This window comes from Alternaria ventricosa (genome assembly GCF_023758065.1).
Source record: "Alternaria ventricosa strain BMP 2768 chromosome Unknown scaffold_33, whole genome shotgun sequence".
Lineage (NCBI taxonomy): Eukaryota > Fungi > Ascomycota > Dothideomycetes > Pleosporales > Pleosporaceae > Alternaria > Alternaria ventricosa.
The window spans coordinates 131213-153400 of record NW_026055713.1 but is presented as its reverse complement, the minus strand read 5'-3'; the positions used below and the strand labels follow the sequence as shown (position 1 = coordinate 153400).

At 53.9% G+C, this 22188-nt stretch overlaps 9 protein-coding genes across 9 annotated transcripts; 1 reads left to right on the top strand and 8 right to left on the bottom strand.

Annotated features, from left to right (window-relative positions):
• Nucleotides 1-215: 215 nt before the first annotated feature.
• On the bottom strand, nt 216-1046 carry J4E93_010636 (uncharacterized protein; the record flags this gene model as incomplete). Its single annotated transcript, XM_049348514.1, has 1 exon — nt 216-1046. The coding sequence occupies one exon, from the start codon at nt 1044-1046 to the stop codon at nt 216-218; it is 831 nt and encodes a 276-aa protein (XP_049194351.1).
• Nucleotides 1047-1485: 439 nt separating this feature from the next.
• On the bottom strand, nt 1486-2425 carry J4E93_010635 (uncharacterized protein; the record flags this gene model as incomplete). Its single annotated transcript, XM_049348513.1, has 2 exons — nt 1486-1651; nt 1701-2425. 2 exons carry the CDS (start codon nt 2423-2425, stop codon nt 1486-1488), a joined length of 891 nt encoding a protein of 296 aa, XP_049194350.1.
• Nucleotides 2426-3344: 919 nt separating this feature from the next.
• J4E93_010634 (uncharacterized protein) lies at nt 3345-3621 on the bottom strand (the record flags this gene model as incomplete). The annotated part of the gene is made up of 2 exons (XM_049348512.1): nt 3345-3455; nt 3523-3621. The coding sequence occupies 2 exons, from the start codon at nt 3619-3621 to the stop codon at nt 3345-3347; spliced, it is 210 nt and encodes a 69-aa protein (XP_049194349.1).
• Nucleotides 3622-4592: 971 nt separating this feature from the next.
• J4E93_010633 (uncharacterized protein) lies at nt 4593-5324 on the bottom strand (the record flags this gene model as incomplete). Its single annotated transcript, XM_049348511.1, has 3 exons — nt 4593-4723; nt 4795-4975; nt 5028-5324. 3 exons carry the CDS (start codon nt 5322-5324, stop codon nt 4593-4595), a joined length of 609 nt encoding a protein of 202 aa, XP_049194348.1.
• A 2762-nt stretch (nt 5325-8086) lies between these two features.
• On the bottom strand, nt 8087-9972 carry J4E93_010632 (uncharacterized protein; the record flags this gene model as incomplete). The annotated part of the gene is made up of 2 exons (XM_049348510.1): nt 8087-8984; nt 9050-9972. 2 exons carry the CDS (start codon nt 9970-9972, stop codon nt 8087-8089), a joined length of 1821 nt encoding a protein of 606 aa, XP_049194347.1.
• Nucleotides 9973-11485: 1513 nt separating this feature from the next.
• On the bottom strand, nt 11486-12664 carry J4E93_010631 (uncharacterized protein; the record flags this gene model as incomplete). Its single annotated transcript, XM_049348509.1, has 1 exon — nt 11486-12664. One exon carries the CDS (start codon nt 12662-12664, stop codon nt 11486-11488), a length of 1179 nt encoding a protein of 392 aa, XP_049194346.1.
• A 3510-nt stretch (nt 12665-16174) lies between these two features.
• J4E93_010630 (uncharacterized protein) lies at nt 16175-17260 on the bottom strand (the record flags this gene model as incomplete). Its single annotated transcript, XM_049348508.1, has 1 exon — nt 16175-17260. The coding sequence occupies one exon, from the start codon at nt 17258-17260 to the stop codon at nt 16175-16177; it is 1086 nt and encodes a 361-aa protein (XP_049194345.1).
• A 1365-nt stretch (nt 17261-18625) lies between these two features.
• J4E93_010629 (uncharacterized protein) lies at nt 18626-19463 on the bottom strand (the record flags this gene model as incomplete). Its single annotated transcript, XM_049348507.1, has 2 exons — nt 18626-18738; nt 18992-19463. The coding sequence occupies 2 exons, from the start codon at nt 19461-19463 to the stop codon at nt 18626-18628; spliced, it is 585 nt and encodes a 194-aa protein (XP_049194344.1).
• Nucleotides 19464-20234: 771 nt separating this feature from the next.
• J4E93_010628 (uncharacterized protein) lies at nt 20235-22022 on the top strand (the record flags this gene model as incomplete). Its single annotated transcript, XM_049348506.1, has 3 exons — nt 20235-20372; nt 20419-20896; nt 20947-22022. The coding sequence occupies 3 exons, from the start codon at nt 20235-20237 to the stop codon at nt 22020-22022; spliced, it is 1692 nt and encodes a 563-aa protein (XP_049194343.1).
• Nucleotides 22023-22188: the final 166 nt, after the last annotated feature.

Here is a 22188-nt window from a genome sequence, read left to right as displayed (position 1 = left end):
GCAGATTAAATGGAAGATAGTATATTACGAGCCGAGAGCTCGATGAAGATGCATATACGAATGATGAATTTTTCGATCTTGAAGACTAGCTCTCTGCATCGACATGCTTGCACATTGTGATTCCCATTCTGCGAAGACTAACACATGGATCTGGCGATGCAGCCTACAACCCCCCCTCCTCAGCTTCCAACATACGAACCCGTCACTACCACACGCTAATCCCACATCCACACTATGGAAGGATCGAACTCCCAATAGTACTTGAACCCTTTCTTCTTCTCCAACATCGCCTTCCCACGCGCGATCAACGCCGTCTCATCGCGCTGGGAAATACCAGCTTGAATAGCGAGTTTCCTGCAAGCCAGACGCACCACTTCGTTGTAGTCGTATAAACGCATTCGCGGGAGCCTGGGGTCTTTGGGGTTAGGCCTCGACTCGAATGCAAGACATTCAAGGTCGTTCTTGTTCAAGCAGAAGTACTTCTCGGATTTGGATACATTGATACATGTTGTCGCAGATGCATTTAACGTTTCGGGATTCTTTCGTTTGTTGCGAAAGATATAGTTTTTCCAGTTCCGCTTCCACTGGGTAGGAGTATCCAGTGGTTCCAGTAATGCTGCTCTTAACCCCGCGTTATGTTCAGCTTGTTCTCGAGCTCTTTTCGCGGCGGCTTCTAGTTCTGCGGGGGTCGGAATGGGCGTTTTGGGTTCTGTTTTGATTGGTATACTGGGAGGCTCGACCTCCTTCTTCGATGACACGGGGGTTGTGGGCGGTTTGGGTGCTATCTTGACTGGTGTAACGGCAGCCCTTGCTTTTTTGCTCGATGGCACGGGGCTGATCGGCTCATCGTCACTATCATCGGGTGTAGCTGGGCGTTTGCGTTTCGATGCCTTCGCTACCGAAGGTGAAGCTTCTACCTCGCTCTTCAATGACAAAGGCTCTGACTTGATATTGATGGCTGAGGAAGGTGGGGTGAGTAGCTCGGGTGCTAGGGTAGGCGAGGTGGGTTCCTCCTTGATGAGGGGTTGTGACGTTTCCTGCACCATTTTGGAGTCGCGGCGATGGAGTGGCATACTGGGTGGATGCGAAAGAGCGTTACTTAAAGAAGAAGCGGTAAGACACCCGCACGATGTCTTTGGGAGAAGTTTAAGACATATAAGACAATGCGATGAAGGCACTATTGGAATAAAGACGTTGGAACAACTGTGCCTCTTAACGAAACGGCCTTCCGAACAAGGTCTAGATTTGCTGCACAATGAGGGGTAAAGTACCAAACAGTTATCTTGACTGCCACGTCAAGACGCATTGAGGTATTGGTAGACTACCATAACCAGCATAATCGAGATCGTTTCGCGTGGTGGTGCACTAGAACGACACGACTTTGGTAGCCTTCCCGTCAACGTCCCGACGAGACTCTGATTCACCAAAACAGGATTGTTGCACGAAGCCGAAGGTCAAGGTTAGGGGTTTCAGAATATTGAGAGTCTAGTAGCCACTCCGGTTATGGTCATCCCCATACTTCTCGCACATCAGCCTATCCTCCTCATCCTCGCGCATCCGCCTGAGTTCGTCTTGTCGCATCGATTCTTTGTAGCGTGCAATTTCCGCCCCGGTCCTTCCCCCTTTGGCGTACAAGAGGTTGTCGTAATTACTGGAGAGTGTTAGCATCATTGCAGATGTTGTGTGCATCGGTCGCTTACCCTCTGGCGTGCTTATCAGCGAACAACTTCTTTCCTTTGGCGAGGAACTCTTGCTCGTTGTCCTGTGGGATACCAGCGAGTATGGCTTCTTTACGAAAGGCTAGTTTTCCACAATCATCCCATCGGTAGTCCTTCTGGGGCATCTGGTTGAATGCGTTCACGGAAGGGCGATGTGGGATGCACTTGAGCTCATCTGGCTTCAGGTCAAAGAAAGCCTTCGCGTTTTTGACGTTTACATTTTTTCCTAGCTCGCCTGAAGTGATTTCCTCGTAGGTCTGGTTGTTGGATACCCATTCTTTCCAGTCTTTCTTCCATTGCGCGACCTGCTTCTTCTTCTCTTTCTCGGCTTTCTTTGCATCGGCAGCTTCTTTTCTCTTCGCAGCGTTTGCGGCTTTGACTGCGGCCTCTTCCTCTTTCTTCTTGGCCGACGCGAGCTTTTTCGCAAGCGCTTCTTCGGACTGTGCTGGCTTCTTAGGCGTCTTTGGTCCACGTGAGGCTTCGCTTTTCCTCGCTACCTTTGAGGGCGTCTTCGTTTCGGCATCGTCGTCGTCCTGTGCCGGTCGCTTGAGGTTGGGCGTTTGCGCTTGTTCAGCTGGTTCAGACGACTTGACCGACGTCTCCTCGATACCCGTTACTTTGGGCCCGTGCTCATCGGAATCCGGAGGGGGAGTGTGGAGTTGCTGGCGGGTCTCCGTTGATGATGCCATTGCTGCATCGGAGTTCATGATGTCATTCGAGAGGGTTGAGTGCGAAGCCTGGAATAAACGGAAGGGTCAATACCCAGCGTCAGATTGCTCAAGAAATTGCTGAAAATGGGAAATTGGGAGTTAAGAACTACAGGTACCAGATGTGGCATTCGAAAACAATATATACCACGCACTGCGTTCCGATCAAGAGGCCCTGCAGCTGTGTCACCCTCATTGCATGGGGCTACAGGTGGGGTGGTGCCCGTGCCGTAGCCGCGAAACGGCTACGTCACCCCCACATCATTACCCCTGACGTCCCCACTATGTGCCCTTCGTCACCGACCCTGAAATTGCTGGCACCATCTTCGGTGATCTGAAACAACATTCTATGTGATCGTACTTGCATCGACAACTGCGCACCTTCACAGCCTCCAGCGATTCAGTCTACTGCCAGCACGATGCCAGCCAGTGCAAGATGATGCCACACAGCGCTACCTAGGTACCTAGGTAAGTTACTTTTTCCGTTGATCTTGTCCCGACGTCAGCGCAGCAAAGTGTTCTCGTTTCCTTCATAAATTCTATTATAAGAATCTGTTGCGACAAAAGTAAAGATCGCGATTGAGAAGCTATAGCGACAGCTCGATGCGTACTACTATACAACGAGGCAGGTCTAAACGGGTACCCAAACAAGAACTATGTTCATGTAAAGAGACCTAGCGTCGACGTAGAAGCCAAGGTCCTCGTTAAATCTGCAAATCACACTTCTCTTGCTATTGTAGTATGTACGGTAATTAACAGCTCGGTTAGTTATTGTATGAACACATTCACATTTTGTTCTATCTACTCCCGATCAAAGCTAACGCGTAGACATTCTGAATGCCTACAGTAAGCCCTCCCTCAATGAAAGTCCCTTCCGTTCCGTCTTAAGTCGCTCTTAGAGTGTGCCTCGAATGACATCTCACTTCTTGGTGCCGCCGCTCTGTTGACCGCCAGCGTTCGCGTTGCGGTCTCCGGCACCCTGGGCGCGAGCAGCGAAGCCGCCGGAAGACATGTCTCCGCCGGACTTGGCCTAGGTGAAGAGAATGTTAGCATTGTAACAGATAAAAAGTTCAGCGAAGCATGATAGAGTGCCTTACCTGCGAGGATTGGATCCTGCTAGCATCAGACTGGCCCATTGGGGTAGAGCCCTTGGAGCCACCGGTGTTGCCGGAGTTGTTGTTGTTATTACCAGACATGGTGGATGGTTAGGCGAGGGAAGTTTTGGAGTGAGTGGTTATGTAAAGATTGGTAGTGCAGGAGTTGTATCGTGTGATGAACGTGATGCCTCCATTACCTGCGTGCGAGGACGTGTTCTTATACTGTTGACCTCGAGGGCGTTTCTGGTCGTTGGTGATGTTGCCGCGGAGCTGGTCGTGGATACATCGGTTAGCGCTTGTAGTACAGCAGCAACATCATGCCTTTGTATATTGAAACGAAAATGTAGACGCCGGGGTTGTCTACACCGCTCTTTCGAAGGGGCAGGTCTCGTTTGCTGAGTAGAACCTGTGAAATGTCTGTATGTAGAAGAGCATACGTGATATCTCTTCCCATCATGTAGCGAGCGCTGAACGCAGATTTCCAGGGTTGTAAATCAGCCTGTCGCACTTGAACCTTCTCGTTATCCTTTCCAATACTACGCGAGAGACTGCATATAAAGATTCCCTGTCGACCTTGTAGAGAAATCCCGTGCGTGTGAGCACCTCCGATCGACACGCATGGTGTAGTACAGCAACCTCGATGACGACAACCAGCGGGAATCCGGCATGCGATGTTGCATTTCACCTTCCAAGACAGGTATCCTTAGCATTCCCATCGTATGATATATGCGAAAAGGGATGCATAAGCATGCCCGACGGTACCTCGCACTGTTGCGTATCACATTGACGAAAATGACGTTGATGCAGAGACAGGCAAAGGCGACGACGAGCACGGGAAATGCCCGCTCTGTACGAACGGCGGGAGGTCTTTTCGACCTGCAAAGTCCAAAGTTGACAGTATAGGCTCTGAGACGACAATCCTTTTCGTAATAGCTACGACAAAAGTATATCGAGATAATACATGTCGCTGCTATCTTAGCATAGCCGTGATCTGAGCGAACCGCCTCTACGCGCTCAGCATCCAGCTCTGATCCCCACGGATTACCGCACTCCTTGCTCTGTTCTCAAGCCTAAGTCTGCTCTCCTGCCTTGCGCATACGCTTTTCATGTTTCTTGTGCCTCTTCTTTGTCCTCTTGGCGTACTTTTCCAAAGTCGCAATACGGTTCTTTGCCCAGTTGGGACCGGCGTCGGGAGGCGGGGCTGTAAAAGGGCAGTACGGTTAGCCAATGAATCGTATAGATATAGAAGAAGGCAGCAAATGGACTCATTACTTCCAATGTCGCCATTAAGCAGACGTTCCTTTTCGTCCTCTCGACGGTCATGCTTCCGCTCGATACGTTCGTGACGGTGTCCGGGCGATTCGGTGCGACAGCTCTGGGTGCGCTTCGGGTTGCGTGGTTTGGGGTCGTGCGGGTTCTGAGAGGGCATCTTGGTGGGGTGCGAGTATTTTCCCTTGTGTTGGTTAGGCATGCAACATGTTACTCAGCTTGTCTCTCTTCTATACCTTGCCGGGGTACCAGTACGGGTCGTTCTCTTTGGTGTAGTTCTTGGTCAAGTCGCGTCTAATGCTCCTCGTGCTGTCCTTTCGATCGTCATGCTCATCGTCTCCAGTCAAAGGGCTGCATTCACGGTCGCTGCTGTCACCGCGACCGGATATCGGTTGCTCATCCCGATCACCCAAAGGACTGCGTGGACGACGCTCATACTCATAGCTGGGTTCACGTTTGAAGCCGTCTCTTGAGCGATCGCGTTGTCGATCATCGAATGCGCGCCTCGAATCGCGTCTATCATGACCTATCATCCAGACGGTCACGTGAACGGTCTTCGCGATCACGGCTGCGGTCGCGCCTGCGATCATCGACCCGGCGGTCGCGTGATTGATCATGTCGGTCACGACTAAGCTCGCGTCTGCGTTCATCTCCCCAGCGGTTGCTTGGACGGTCGTCTCGCTCCCGGCTTGTTTCGCGTTTGATGTCGTCGCCCCAGTGGTTGCGAGGACGTTCCTGCTGCTCACGACTGGGCGCACGTCTAATATGATAGCTATCATAACCGTGGTAGGTCTGTGGGTAGTTGTCGACGCGTCCCTGTGGTTCGTCGCTTGGCTCGCGTTTGATGCGATTGTCGATGGGATCCTGGAAGTCCGACATCGCGCCGCGGGATGGAGTAGTCAAAACGAAGAGAGTGTAATGAGAACAACGAAAAGAAAGCGAGAGGAGAGATGGAAGTGACGAAAGAAGGACCGGGCGCGGTTCAAGGAAACGACAAAAGAAATGACTCGTCGTTGCGAACTTGAAGCCCCGCTGTGACAATCAAGGAGGAACGACGGCAGTATACGGAAGGGAGCAGCGGGCCCGCAATGCCCAAACGACGCGTCCCGCGTTGGGCGCGTATGCTGACACTCTATCACTCACGCGCAATCCAATCTGAACACAGTCGAAATACCTCAATCTTCGTGATGAAGACGCCACATGATGACTTATCCACGCGCGCAGGAGAAGAAAGTAGCCGTACCCATGACGTCACCACGCTAGTTCGCATCCATCTCGACAGGCACGGCCGAACACGAAGGTGACAAAGCTGCAAAACACTGTTGCCTCCGATTACCATATACTTCCACAACAGCCGCCACCAAATTATCGTACACGCACATATCGAACACAATGTATCTTCTAACACCAAGCTGCACTACCGCAGCAACTATACACTTACAATCGAAATTCTCACCGCGGACCAAAGATTGAGACGCAACTAATAAAGCCACAACCATCTCTCAAAAATCACAATGGACAGCGTATACACAGTCCGCGCCTCCCCAGGCGAAGGACTAGGCTGCTTCGCGACCACAACCATCCTGCCGGGTACGCTCATTCTTAGCGAAACACCCTTATTCAGCGTCGCAGAACCGCGCAGCAACAGCGCCGTAGTCTCAGCTTTTGCTTCATTGGACTCCTCGCAAAAAACCCAGTATCTATCTCTGTACGCCCAGAAAACCTACAAATTGAAAGAGAATGGAGAAGAAGAAGAAGAAGAAGAAGAAGAAGAAGAAGAAGAAGAGGCAAGAGTAATCGACATCTTCAACTCCAACGCCTGGCAAACCAATTCCAACACATCCATCTGCCCCCTCGCCGCACGCTTCAACCACAGCTGCATCCCCAACGCATCCTTCGCCTACAACCCACTCACCGCAAAAATCACAATCCACGCCATCGTGCCCATCCCCTCAGGCTCCCAAATCAAACTAAGCTACGAGCGCCCCTACCAAACCACCCTATCACGGCGCGCAAAACTCTCTTCTTACGGGTTTATATGTACTTGTCCGGCATGCAGCGACCCCACCCCCGTAAGCGATACCCGGCGCGCGCGAATGGTGGTGCTGGACGCGCGGATCCGGACGGGGCGGCGCCAGCTGTGGAGACGGCCTGTGCCGAAGGCCGCGTTGGAACTGTGCAGGTTGCTGAAAGAGGAGGGGTTGGTGGGGGAGGCGTTGGGGCTTGCGTGGCATGATGCCGCGGTGGGGTGGAGGAGGCATGGGAGGTTGGATTTGGCTGTGGCTTGTGCGGTTAAGGAGGTGGAAATCGCGGTGAGGTGTTTTGGCAGGGAGAGCTCGGCGGTGGATGTTTCGACGGGGTTTTTGGGGGGGTTGAAGGGGGAGATGGGGGGGAAGGGGAAGGCGGGTGTGAATGTGGAGGCTGAAGAGGTTGCGACTTGCTAGAGGAGGTGTCTTGGTACATGGTCAAGATGTCTTGATTTGATATCGAAACAAGCTCTGGGCATGCCGATTCATCCATGCCATATCTCGCTTCCTTGATTTGTGGCGCAGTGACGATATGTACAATGTGCCACACTCACAACCAAGCTTTCATCTCTAGCAAACAATGTCCCTCCCCTTCACATATCCACCCCTCGCAAACCCAAACTTCCCACCCTTCTAACCTGTATCACCAATTTTCCCAGTCCCTGCACCATTACCTACCTACCTCCCCTCCAAATCACAACCACCGCAGCAACCAACCAAGCAAAGAATGAAAACTCCCCGAACTTCCCGCAAGTCCCCAAAATCCAACCAAATCGTGCGCCTCAAAAGCATCATCCAGCCACTCACAAAATACCCGTCTCCCAAATCAACTCCATCCCATCGAAATCCCAGCATGTCACACATGTCCGAGTGGCTATGTCCTCACTGCTCACATATCAACCGCGGGGAAGGTGGTAGTGGGGAGAAATGCGGGGGGTGTGGGAAGTGATGATGATGATGATGATGGATGCGGTGGATGTGTGTTGATGCGGTGGATGTGTGCGGTTTAAAGGGAGGAAGGATGAATGAGGGTAGAAGGGGTGAATGGCAAAGTGTGGCTGTTACAAGGGGGGATTGTTGATGTAGATGAGATGGATTGATGAAGGGATAATCCCGTAGTTCATCAAAGATCTGACCTGAGCATGTAAAAGTTGTCTTGCAGGACGATATATGCCAGTTTTCCCAAACTCCATCGCTATGCATAAGATGTATTGTCAAACATAACCTTCTCTTTTCTCGTCCCTCTTTCTCGCATATCCTCCCTTCTCCTACCTAACCCTAAGTCTCTTCCCAGCAGGTTCAACACCCCCCTCTTCCCTCGCCGAAGTATGCGCCTCAGAACCAGTCCAAACTTGACTCTTCACAGTCGTAGGAACAGTCGTGCCATTCCCCTCCTTCTCCACACCAGCCTCACCCTTCCCATCCTCTTTCCCCCCAGCCGTCGACCCAACCTTCCGCGGCCCCTCAATAGAAAACGAAAAAACCTCACGTTCAGGCCTCCTCGACTTCCCCGTCGCCGGCTTCCTAACCGCATCCCCACCATCCTCCTTAAACAGCTGCCCCGTCCTCTTCGTCGCTTCCTTGCCCACCTCGGTCGCTTCCTCCACAATCTCCTCGCTGTAGTGCCACATCAGACCAATCTCCCCCTTTACAAGCGCAGTCGCCCAGAGACTGAGCAGCACGCCTGGGACGAGCCAGAGGAGAGCAGGTTGCGCGTGGTTCATAAGATGCAGCGCGGCGAACGTGGCGACTAGACCGCCTACATAGCCCACGAGCGAGGCGTGGAAATACGTCTTGGGGAATGTAAACGGCGGTTCTTCTTTCTCGTTGGCTTGGGGTGCGGTAGAAGACCACAGCGGGCGTCCCATGAGTGAATGCGTCCAGAAATGGTCGCTCCACCGGCCGGCCAGGGGTGTAAACTCTGCTTTCACAACTGTGTCCTCGCCTCCTTCAGTTGTTGCTGGGACGCGTTTCTGGCGGCGGAGGTAAAAGAGGTGGAGGTCGAAGCGCAGTGCAAGGCCTATCATGAGGCCAGGGATGATGATATCGCCTAGACCGAGCATGGCAGCGGCGTTCTTGCCCGAGGGCGTGGTTGCGGTGCCGGGTTTGGGGAACATGAGTTTGATGGGGACGTCGAGGGAGGATGCTACTGTTACCATGAGAGGACTAGAAGAAGAAAAGTGATGTTAGCAGTGTTCGGTGGAAACGGGTGAAGGAGGAGAAGTACGTACGTGAAGAAGACCATGTAGATGTCGTAAAAGAACAGGCCGACTAGTATCGCACTCCCGGTCGCAAACGTCGTCGGACTGATGACTTGGATACTGCCATATGCGAAACTGAAACCGAGTAGGTTCGTGAGATACCACGTCTTGTCCACCAGGTTGAAGTAGACGAGCGTAGCCAGCGCTACCACAGCACCAACCAGCGTGTGCGCGCCTACTCGAGCTTTGCCCGCCAGCGCACGCTCAAGATACAGCTTCAGTGTCCACTTGTTGGAAGGCATCGCGCGGTCAGCCCAGAGCCATTGTCTCGCTCCATCGGACAGCGGTATGCGCGCGAAGAAACCGGGTAACGGGCTGGTGATAGGTCCGCTGACCTTGGTGTTGCCCGCGACAGGCACCGCCCTCCCCGCCTTGCCATCAACATGGTACAGCGCGCCTCGCAGTACATGTCTCCTCGGAAATATAATCGAATGCCCAATATCCAACACATCGCCCACCAACTTCGTCACCGCGAAAAACCCAAACACAGCAAAATACGCATTAAGCGCTTTACTCAATATACTCGGATCCTTAAGCCACTTCAACAAGAAATACAGCGTCGCCAGCGAAATCCCCGCGAAAAGCGGGAAGAGGATAATATGTCTCGGCGACAGCCCTTCCATCTCGTTCTCCGGCTCATCCTCCTCATCCTCGTCATCAGAGTCGCTGTCTTCATCTTCTGCAGCGGCGCGCCCGGTGTCTTTTCGGCTTTTCTTGGGCGGTTTGGCGGCGGTGGAGGGGCGGGTTAGCGAGGCGTGGGCGGCGGCGTAGATGGGGAAGAGGGAGGCGAGGATCATGTGCAAGTAGACGGGGAGGAGCGGTTGCACTTTCGTGAAGGCGTAGGCGGCGGTGCCGAGGGCGCTGGCGACGAGGCTGGGCTCTGTGTCTGCCATGGTGCGCAGAAGGGTGCGTATGTATGTGTTTCCCGCAGGTGGAGGTGGCTGGCGGGGATTTATATGGTGATGTGGGAGGAGTGAGAGTGGGTGGTGGTGGTGGGGAGGCTGCTGGTGAACCCAGGGTTACAGAGCTCGATAATTCTCAACGTGGCCTATATGCGACCAACCACAAAGACTTTGAACGTCAATGAGTGTGGAAGTAACCAGAGTACATTCCACATTCTTCTACCAAGCGACTTCTATCGCGCATCCAGACAACGACGCGACAATACGGCAGAGTCGCGTCCCTCGCAAACAAATCCAGCATGCAAACCAATCAAACATGACGTCGCCGCATCGCGTCCAGCCAAACACCCTGATCGGCGTTCGTGCATGGCCTGGCCAGACAGACGGGCCAGACCACCCTATCTCCAGATCGGCCTGCACGAGCGGGCCCTTGCATGTTCCGCGCCCCTTCCCTCACGCAAGACCACGCCCTAGTCTGAGTCAAAGGCGCATTCGATCGTTGTTGAGCGCAAGAGAAGATCGCATCGACTTGTAGAAGAAGCTGCTTAGGTGCTAGACTTCCACCACCGCCCCTCCGCCTCCCCCACCCATCCTTGCACGTTTCCCCCTTCCTTCACCGCTTTAAATCCAACTAAATCAATTTAATTATCCGTGCGACTGCCGTGTCTCATGATTCAGCGTGTCTTTTTGGCCTGACCCGGGTACTCGGTATGGCAGGTTTTGGTAGTTAATATTAGCATAAAGGTGCGGAGAAAAGCATGTAGCCTGCATACTCAAATACTAAGGTCAGTAAGGACTGGAATAGACGCAGTAGTAGCAATAGAGAAAAAGCATGAAGTAGATGCGCAAGTGTGTGTTTGTATTGCTACCGAGTGTGTATTGATATGTGTGTTGCAAATGTATGCTGTGTACTCTTCTGTTTCCATCTCAAGCTAAACTATAGTCCGAAATCCACTGCCACCTGCCTGGCTATTGTGCTTGCATTCTGCTATATTTCTGCCTTCCTTATGGAATGCAACAATCTCTCCAGAACTTCCTCTTTCTGCCTTCCTTATGGAATGCAACAATCTCTCCAGAACTTCCTCTTTCCACTCCCTAGATTATAAAGAATGGAGTTCGTGTGTCGCGTACACTCGTGATGTGCTAGAAAGACGCCCCACAAGAAAAAGGATAAGTTCGTGTAGGGGAAAAGAAAAAAAGGAAGCAAGAGCGCCGAATGTGCTAAATCGAGAAAGAAGCCGAAACACCCCACTTGTGCAAACAAAGGAAAAAAGCTTAGCAGTCTGATGAAATGCTTGTATGAAACGCCCGAGAGACAACCGGATTACAAGAGGGATATTTTGCGTGCAAAAGACAGGGAAGAAGCAAGGTAAAAAGGAATAGGCCGTTGGGTGTGGTTAGACCGGCTGAACCACAGCTTTTGGGCAACAACAACAACATCAACGCCCCCGAACGCGCACGCTAGTAAGACAGGGAGATAGGAAAAAGAGTTGTAGTGATGGGATCAGCAGGGTGTGAGCCTGCTGGAGACGTTCAGGTCGCGGAGCATGTCAAAGGACATGCCGTCAACGTTGACGCGTTGCTGTGACTCAACGTACACGTCGTGCACGTTGGAGAAGGCATTGCCCTCCCAAGGCGATACAGCAGTAAGCCTCTTGTTGTGTGGTTTTGGTGGCGTGACTGCCGCGATGACAGCCTGCTTCATCTGCGGGGTGATGGCCAGGCGCTTGCAGTCAAAGTACGAGGACGACGACACCGAAGACGAGGTATACGAAGGTGCTGACGTCGAGGTGAGCTGAGGTTGCGAGGGGCAAGACGAGGAGGGGTAGTCGGCGACGTCCTCGTCATCATCGTGCTCTTCCTCAGGTGAGGAACGTGGTAGTGCTGACGGGTCAGGAAACTTGAAAGCTTTAGCCGTAGTGGGCTCTGAATCTTCCTCTAGCGGCGTCGACGAAAATAGAAACGACGAATTGTGGTGCGAGGTCTCGTAGTAGCCTAGGATGGACGGCGTGAAGTTGCTTCCCTTGGAGTTGGGGCCTTGTTCGCTGGAAAAGGTATACTCCGGGAGGGGAAGCGCCTCGTCATCCGTGTCGTCGTCGGTGGAGCTCCAGGCGGAGAATTGACTCTTCATCGGCGGCCGCACCGGGGGTATCTCGATGGCCTTTGGTCCATCCGTCTGGCGGCGTCCATTTGGGTTTGGCGACGACGGCACTCGAGGAAACGATAGATCCGGACACGATCGGGGAGAGAGGGATGAGGTGGGGCGGTGGTTGGATTGGTACGTCGGTATTGACTTGAGCTGGTTCTTGATGAAAGCGGCAAGGTTGGCGGAATAGTCGCCTAGCGTGGGTGACAGATTCCGAGGCTCGCCATCGTTTACATGTGGGACCACGGTCGAAGTGCTGTTATCCGTGGCATCGGATGGCATGCGAGAGTGAGACCATTTTGCGTCAAAGGGAGATGGTTGATCTTGAGGAGTGGGTAGGGCGGCGAGGCCTTCGAGAAACTTGAGGTGGTCCTGGGGGTTGAAGAGACGGTTGACTTCGTCGTCGACGGACTGGTTGCGTCGAGCTCGGCGTTTCCGGACGGCGGCTCTGCCCTCAGCAAGAATAAGGAGTGCCTCTGGGGTTGAGCAGCCCAGAGCCTCAACAATGGGAAACGAGTTACTTCTTTGTCTCTGCATGCTGTGTCGGGGGCTCGCCCTGCGAGGGGATGGCGAAGAGTGGTGGGAGTCCATGGTGTATATTAGTCCGGATAGAGCGGGAGAGGTGCTAGTGCATGGCCGCAGAGCCGCGGAGTGAGTCGATGCTGGGAGCGAAGAGTCCTAAATACACAGTGCAGGTTGAGGGCAGACGTCCAGGGGGTGTTGTGACAGTGCTGGTCCACGGAGCAAAAGGAAAAGAGAGTTGCCGCGTGTAAAACGGATGGCAAGGCTACTTTGAAGCCAGAAAAACGGTCGACGGATCAGGTCAGGATGGCATTAGTGGCCCATCTCGCTTCCCAGGCCCCAGGCAGCCCTAGCCCGACAAGAAAAGTGTCTCCTATGGGCCCAAGCCGAAAAGTACGAGTTGGCAGGCAGGCGTACGGGCACATGACGTTTACAGCCCTCGACCAGCGACATGGGTGGGTCTTGCACGGCCTTGGAAAAGCGCACGCTCAGGATGAACTATGCTGCACCCCTGGATGGCGTGCACCCATCTGCCGGATCCCGCTGGCGTTTCGCAGCGCTGCCCAATGGGGGCCGAGAGGGCGTGCGGCCTGTCATGCGCCGTCTGCTACCGTCGTGGCAAAGCACCGGAATCTCCGTTTTGCCATGGAGGGTTCGCGTTGGAGCGCCTGATGGTGAGAAAGCTCGCAGCCTGTCAGCGGTGGTGGAGGGCCTGCGCAGACGTGCCGCGACAGCCTGCGTGAACCATCGTACCCACATCAAACGAGGCCTGTTGCGTGAGGTCGTGGTGATCATGATCGACGCTACCCTTGCTTTTTTCCCTCGCTGTGCTGTTTCTCCAAGGCCTGATCAGCCCTGCCACTGATGCGTTTGGCCCGACGATCTGTCTCTGACTGGCCGCAGCTAAGATATCAGTGCGATCGATCAGCACTGGCCGCGCAAGCGAAACTCTGCTGTACATGTAAACGGCGGTTCGCGTACCCAGCGTCGTCGTGATGTAGGAATTACACCTCACCTGCGCTGCCTACACGGGCGCTCTCGTAATTGTCCGAGGTGGGTGAGTGTGCGCCGTGCTAGAGCAGGTACGCCGAAAAAAGCACAGCCGGGCCGACTCGAGCAGACGCGACACTGGTCCGAGGCTGAGCAACGCGTTCGCATCACGAAACCCGCGATAGAGTTGGATTTCCAGGGTCCTGAAGAGTCATACCCTCGGTGCCGATGCCATTTGGTCGGATATCCGGTGCCGTGTGGGATTCGATAGGTCCGACTGTGGCTGCAATACCGTAATCACTGGCGGCATCCCTCCGATAGCCTCAGCTGTCAGACTGAAACTGTCGCACCGACAATTTACTTTGTACTGCACTCTGCGACTCACTGGTAACCTCGTGAACTCTCAACTCACCCCTCATTTGCTTTTCTCGTCGCCTTGTAAGGCTTCGGCTGCGCCCTGGTGCTCATCTTACCCCCGTCCAAGCGTCGCTTCCTGGCAATGTCGGGCTGTTTCCGCATGCAGCTTTGGTCGCCCGGGAATCAACACCGAATCTTTTTTTTCCACGATTGACATCATCACCGCGTTCACGAGTTGTGCGCATGCAGCAGCCTGATCTGCACGGTGCGCTGGATTTGCCCGAACAGCTCTGCTTGACATGCGAAACCACGACGCCCCGGGCCACCGTCCGAGCCTCGCCGCGTCGCTACCACAGAGGCTGCCTGCCCAACGGCGGCGCCTTCCCGGATTGCTTCACTTTCTCGCTGGCACCTTCTTGCACTGTCTGTGTCTCCAGTTGTTTCACCACCCTCGACGGCAGTAGCTCCGCATGAGGTATGCCATTGTGCGACATTCCCATCATCGATCCCCCCACCACCACCACCTCTCACCACCTCACCATCTACTGCGACACCTATCCGCCCATCTAACTTTGCATCCTCACCCCATCTCACGTAATGCGTTCGACCGCATCCTAGGGCACCACCACCACACCCCGCCGGTCCTTTTTCCTAGAGTCGGCACGATCCGACCAACCCATGCTATTCGGCAATTATATCGCGGGCCTTGTCATTCTCTCGGTGCTACCTCTGCTTTTTATCCTGGCGCGCTTCTACTCAAAGCGAACGCGACTACTGCCATGGACTATTGATGATACGTTTTTGGTGTTGGCCCTGGTATGGCCTGACCCCTATACAGAAGGCACTCTCTAACCACGTCGGGTAGCTCCTTCTCTACGTGGTGATGGCAATGTTTATTGTTTGCGAGTCGCCCACGTCTGCGATTCATACTGTGTTGCTAATGCGACGAAGCAATGGCTGCTAGTCTTGTCCGTGAACAAATGATGACAGCTACCATGACGGAGCTCAAGCGAACGCTGATAGTAGGATGACTTTCGTATAGTGAGGCAAGAGCTCACACGTACAGATACTGTGGCTCTTCCGGCTCCCACTAGCCATAGGCACAGCCTTTACTCGATGCGCGATCCTCGTCTTCTTTATTCGGACCTTATACACCAAGACGTACAGCTGGCTGAGATACGGTGGTATTGTCAAACCTTACACATCCACCACCATCCGGTATCCACATGTTTACTAATCCGACCACAGCTCACTTTTGTTCCATCGTGGCAGTCGCATTGGGTCTATCCTCTGTCATGGTAATCTCGCTTCACTGTCGGCCGTTCAAGTACAACTACACATTACCTGTCGAGGATCCCCGGCACTGCTTCCGGCTGAAGCCATGTGTGGTCACCATAGCGGTGCTGGGAGTAGTCCTAGACTCTGTCATCTGGTGTCTTCCGCACTATGTGGTCTGGCATCTGAGGCTGCGCCTATCCCACAGAGTGGCTGTGTCGGTCATATTCGCATTTGGGTTGTTGTGCGATCAGGAATTATCTTCTCTCTGTCATGACTAACGTGAGTAGCAACATGTTTATCGGTGCCTTTCGCGTCGACTCACTGGCCGATGTCGCATACCAAGGCGACGTAACGTACGGCATGGGCAACACTCTGATGTGGGCAATCGCCCAGATAAGTACTGGGATCATTGTAGCATGTCTGCCTCATCTCCGTCCTTTGTTCGATTGCATCTTGCCGCGCCGGCTCATCCATCTCAGCACCCGCAAATCCAAGACTCAATCCAAGACTCAGTCCAGAGCCTCTCAGGTCTCAGCTCAGTCTGTACTCGTTCCTCCAATTATCCAGAGCAGAGCTGGCTCCATTGTTGTCACTACGCAGATTGCTGTTCAGCCCGGTTCGCCAAATCTGTTGCCACCTCCACCGCCGCCGATAGACATCGTGGATGGGCAACTTGACCCTTTGGGCCCAGTGTTCCACGTTGAGCCAGGGCCTGCGAAGCGGACGAGAGTAGTTTCGTACGATTGTGGTGTGTCGCCGCGTGGTTGTGGCCTTCCCTACTGAGCTGAGGCTGATGTCATGTTTTCCTACAGATGCGCACTGTTGCATACACTTTGCTTCCTCCCCGCATACCTAGTTTGGTACTTCTCTGGGTGTTTCAAGCCCGACAATATAAGATAGTTATTCTCCAAGTGTTACGACGTACGTGGACCATCCAGCTGCCGCTAACTGGACAATTCGCTCATCCCGCAACGCTGTGACGTCTTCAAATCTCTTCTTGAAGTCCGCGTCCGTTCCTAGACCCAGCTGGCCCATGCTGTTGTCTCCCGCCGCGAACAAAACTCTCTTGACCCTTCCTTCCGTCTTACACGTTTGGGCTGCCACTAAGATGTGGCCATGGCCAACCGCTACATCATACACCTTTGCGTCCTGACCATCTATCCGCACGTCCAAGCACTTGACAAACTCATCCTGAACGTCATCAGCACTGATGCCCGTTACCAGTGCGCTCGTTTCAGCATTGCCATTCAGCACGTCCAATTCACCATTTGACCCAGGACATGCCTGACCCCATAAGAAGAGTTCGCCGTCCGAGTCGAACGCCGCGCTCATGTACCCGCCCGATGCCACCTTCGTGACGTAGGTCATCTCAAGGTAAGGCACGGGCGCAATGTCCAAAGCAGCATCATACGGTCGGCCCAAGCACTTCTCATACCTCGGATCCCTTGTCTCCGTCCAAACGTGCCCATCGACATCTAGCGCAGTCATCGTCGTAGCATTCCCAGCGAACAGCGGGGGGTCGTGAAGTTCGTAAGGAAGGACCGTGACTCCGGTCCCCTCACCCATCTCACCGGCCTCGAGATAACGCCGGAAAGCCGCAAAGTCTTTGACCCGCACCACCGACTCCACAGCCGCGGAACGATGCTGGAGGTAAACCAGTACTTGCCCCTCACTCCCGATCTTCACATCCTTCACGATCTCAACCTGATCGCTTATGGTGAAAGTTTGTATGTCTGGTACGCCAGTGTCCTCGATCTCGAGGTCGGTACCAAACATGACGACCGTCTGATCCGCTGCTTTCCGGTCGATGTCCTCCTCCCCTCTCTTGACTGTCAACACATACCCCCTCAATCCATCGTGCATCGTGCTCCCAAAGAAGATGATCTCGCTTCCATTATCGCGATTTGGACCGATAGGAAGCGCTCGTTTCAGATCGCTGTCGCTGGTCAAGTATTCTTTCTGAGCAGCCGTGAGGCCTGTGCCCATGTACCGAACGTGTGGTTCCCCAACACCATTACCATCGCCATCACCACCATTCTTATTCCCCTCTCCATCATCTCTATTTCCATGATCGACTGGGTTGCTGCAAGCGACCACAGCGTCGCACCAACCCGCCCAAAGCACTCTGATGCTCTGTGCAGTCAAAATCGCGCTAGTCCCAGGGCGAGCACCCTCGTGTTTCACACCAAAAGCGTACAGCCGCATAGTAGTGCGATGCCGACCGGACGAACAACAAACGCGCGTGCAGAGAAAGCAAGCGAGTCGAAACAGAAAGTAGAAACGAGACCGAACGCACAGAAGCAACGCAGCCGTTGGGATCTGTAACAAATGGATGATCTGGCGCCTCTTCCCGTGTCGATCTGCGGGCGGCGCGTGGGGTTGGGTTGGGGGGTGTGGGTGGAGGTGTTACCGTACCAAACATCTACCGTGTCGCGTAACGTGTTGTGACAGATCCATGGATGGTCCAGATGATCTTAGCGTCGACGCGACGCGACGCGCATTAGAAGCTTCGAAGACGCAGGAGACGCAGGACGCGTTCGTTTATCCCTAGCGTAGGCGCGTACGTACGCGTCCTTCCAAGCTTCTGTTCTGCGGTGCAGCCCGAGTGGCCCGCGGAAATCTTAACCTGGAGCTCCACACACTGTGCGCTTTGTCTGCGTCTGTGTTTCCATGATTAATCTTAATTAAAGTTGGATGATTGGTATTCTGTCGCAAACACCTGTAACAGTGACAGCGCGGGAAGCGGGTTGCGGGAACCGTTTTCTTTACTTTGCGCTTCGCTTCGCATTGCCATTGCTCATTGAGTTCGAAACATTGCCTGTTCCGACAGCGTCGCTCCGCTCGACGGAACGTTCTGTGGGATGACGTAGAACGGTGTGTGGGGAAATTGCGATGACAGCAGAGCCTCAGGATCATGTCACTGCCTTAGGTGGCGAACTACTAATCAAGGACGTGGACATTGGAAGATAGGAGGGGAAGTTGGAAGGATTGGATTCGGGATTAGGCGCCCTACTACCCACGACTGACTGACGACAGCAAACAGCACAATGCCAACCATGTCAATCCCAGGCCATCACGCGTGCATCATGCATGCAAGATACGCGAGCAGCCCCCGAAATCATCCCAATCCTTCCAATCCTTCGACCTATACGCAACTGCGTCATCTGCCGCTCATTCTGGTGCTTTCCCCGCTTCCTTCCTCCAAGTTCCTTGATCTCGTTTATCACAACTAACAAAAGTGGTCTGTTCGCTTTAATAGCACTTGAGGAGGACCACGAGACGAGACGAGAAAGGAAGGAGCGAACCGAAGCCGACGAACCCCTCATCCGGTCCATGAATTGGATTAGACGATTAGACGAGCAACCAATGCCACTTGGTCATACCTAACCGCTGGAAGAAGGAAAATAGCGAGGACTTTGGTACGAGGCTGGCGTAGGTGGACTGCCAGTATGAGGCGAAGGTACCTGCATACAGTCCATTGCGTTAGCGGTTATTCCCAGGTGTGTTATTTCCTGTTGATTCGTGATTCGCTTGCATTTCCGTGTCCTTTCCTTCCAACCGCTTTTCTTGGGTCACGAGTTGTATGAGGAGTTGTTTTGCTTTTGGAAGGTTTCCACGGAACGTACTGTCGCATCTTCATCCCCGAATTCCCAATTCCCAAGGCACTGGAAACGAGGAAGTAACACCCATACTTTCACACTTTCACACTACACGTACCTTCAACCGGCCCCATCTCAGCAAAACCAAGCGCTTCCAACACCCACGGCGCGACGATAGCGAGGACGCCCAGGGCAATGACGGTGCACGTGACCGGGTGCTCAATGACGAAGCCCTCGATGCTTTGGGCAGCTTCCCAGGCTTTGTCGCAGGCGGCGGAGAAGGCGGGACTGAATTTCTCGCGAGGGGCCTGCAGGGCGGCGGTGAGATCCTCGAGGACGCGTTGCGCTATGTTGGTGCGCCAGCCCGAAGCGCCCACGATAGAGTCCAGGTGCATGCGCAGGGCGTCGCCGGTGAACTCGGTGTGGTAGAGGGCGTAGACGACATTACCTGCGATGTGATCGGCAGTGCGGGCGTCAGAGGTATCGGCGGAGAGCAAGGCGACTTTCTCGTCGGGGTAAGTGGTGTGCTTTGGCTCCTCGGCGCCGCAGGGGAAGCAGGCGAGAAGTGCTTGGAGATGTGCCATTGCCATGTTGCCAGCTGCTACGATGGGAGTTGGTTGGAGATGTGGTGGTGGTGAGTGCGATATTGATATGTGTTCGGGCTTAGCGCTTGTGGCACTGCTGCGCCGCAGGAGCGGTGATGGTGAGGGTGACACAGAGCTGCCTCACCCAACCATTTTTCGAACGCCACAAGTATGCGACGCAGAGGATTATGGGGAGGTAGGCTGCAAGGCTGCGGGCAAGGCGCACTCTGTATTGAGGAGTGCACATGTCAATATGCCTGAGATTGATATGGGTGCAGCATGGCAACCTCGCCAAGTCTCAGCGAGCGCTTCTATCATGTACTACCTCTGACTTGTAAGTCACAGTATGGATCGTTACAGCTCGCGAAGATCGCGCTCACGTCCGTCCAGTCTTACGTGGTCCAGTTATGTCCCGACAGAATGGAGATAGAACAACAGGTTCACGGTGGTCTATTGTTTGGCGTGACACCAACGCCATTATACAGCTCAGGGTAAAGTCAAAGGCTGGATGGTAACAAGACATCGTACATTCGTGGTGTTTGTTACGCTGGGCACCTGCCTTGTCGCCTGATACTCTCTTACCTGCACTTGACACCGCTCAGCTGCTCTTACCTTTACTTCGTCTTGCAGTACGCTAGACTGCCATGAATTGCATTGTGACTTCTCTTATAGTCTCTCCACTCATCATCTTTTGTCACTTCGACTTCATCACTTCACACGATCTGAGAAGCATCAGACCAACACTTGTCACTACCTCTTCGTCAGCTACCGAACAAGATGGGCGGGCACGCCTTCAAAGGACTGTATTGTCCTCGCATTTCACCAGCTGTCTACGAAAAGGTGAAAGCAGAGACGAAAGCTTTGCTGCAGACTGTCTTCGCGCAAGTCGTGGTACCGACTGAGATGCCTGGCAAGGTATGACTACACATCTCACACGCTGTTCACCTGCTAACACCCACAGGATGACTTCGGCGACGTCGACTTCCTAGTCTGCTCCCCTCTCCACTTCAAAGGTACCACCACCATCGACACATTCCCCTGGCAAAGCACCGTATCCCTCATCAAAGACGTCCTCGACACCACCCATGGGCGCCAGGGTTATCTTACCCCCGACTGCATGTACTTCGCCATCGACTCGCCCCACGGCGAAGAAAACTATTTCATCCAGATCGACGTCAAGGTCTGCTTCAAGCCGGAGCTGTTCCACTGGTGCCACTTCGAGCTCAACTATGCAAGCAACAGCAAGATGATCGGCAGTATGGTCAAACCACTGGGTCTTACCATGGATCCTGAGGGTGTCCATGTCCGTGTTGAAGAGATGGAAGAAACGAACTTTCCTGGTAGCATGGTGTGGGTTAGCAAGGATCCGAAAGATGCGCTGAGGATCGTGGGCTTGGATTGGAGGATCTTGGATGGGGGATTCGGGACTAAGGAGGAGAGTGAGTTGTTGATCGGCGCTGTCTGTGACTTTTGCTGATGTTAGATCCAGTCTACACGTACCTGGCCAGCTCATGGCTCTTCCACCCAGGCCACTTCGCCGCACGACTAGCCGAGGAAAAGTACAACGATCGCCTCGAAGACCGCGCACCGTACTGGACACACTTCATCAAAGAATGGGTTCCGCAGCACTACCCTGGTTACCACCACGTCCGGCACGGTCCAGAAAACGGCCAAGACAACGGCAGATCCGGCGAAGACATCGATGAAACCCTCCCAGCATGGCAAACCCGCACCAGAACAGCTGTCCGCAACAAAGTCTTCACCATGTTCCCCCACATCGCAAGTGAATACTACACCAAGCGCGCCGCATGGGTCAAAGAGCGCGAAGAGCAGAGACTGCGCGAGCTCATCACGCAAGCCATTCCAACTGGTCAGAATGGATGGAGTAGTGACGTACCTGTTCCAACCATCATAGTCAAATACTTTCAGCCGCAGACCCCCGATCTCGAACCCACAACCACGGGGGAGATGACACCCCCGTTGACACCACCGCTCACACCGAGTTTACCATTCGACGCTTCACCGACTTCACCAACAACCCTAGTCCCCCCTCTCATCTCCCCATCTCCATCCACCTCCTCCCCAAACCCACCCCTCACCGTCTCCTCCCTCCCCCTTACCCCACCCCTCCCCTTCACTCCCTCCCCCCCTCCACCCAACATGTCCGCTTCCGCCAAACTCCTCTGTCTCTTCCGCTGGACACACTTCGACGCTTCCACCGGCACACCCTTCCTGGCTTCCGTGCCGCGCGACAAGGACTTCACGATGGCGTGGACAGATGCGCAGTATGCTGGTGCCACGGATGGGGTGCTTGTGCGGTGGGCGGAGGAGGTGTGGTGGAGTGTTTGGGTTAGGCAGTGTGTGGTTAATTATAGGGGGATGTGGAGGAGGAGGTTTGAGAAGGCGGGGAGGAAGGGGGCTGTGGAGGGGGGGATGGGAGGGGTTGAGGAGAAAGCTGGTGTTGAGGGGAAGGAGAAGGGAGGTGCGAGTGTGGTGGGAGAGAGGGTGGAGAAGGTTAGGGGGAGGTTGAGCAGGTTGAATGAGAGTTTGGTTGGGTTGGTTTAGGTGGGTTGTATTGGAGGTCGGTTGTGAGATGGGTATCATCATTCCCGTATCTCTCTGGACTGCGGTATGAATTTGGAGTTTGGACGGGACTTTATTCGGGATATCCCATCTGGGCACTACATTGCTCATACGACTCTGCTTACGATGATGGCCTTTTCTCGAACAC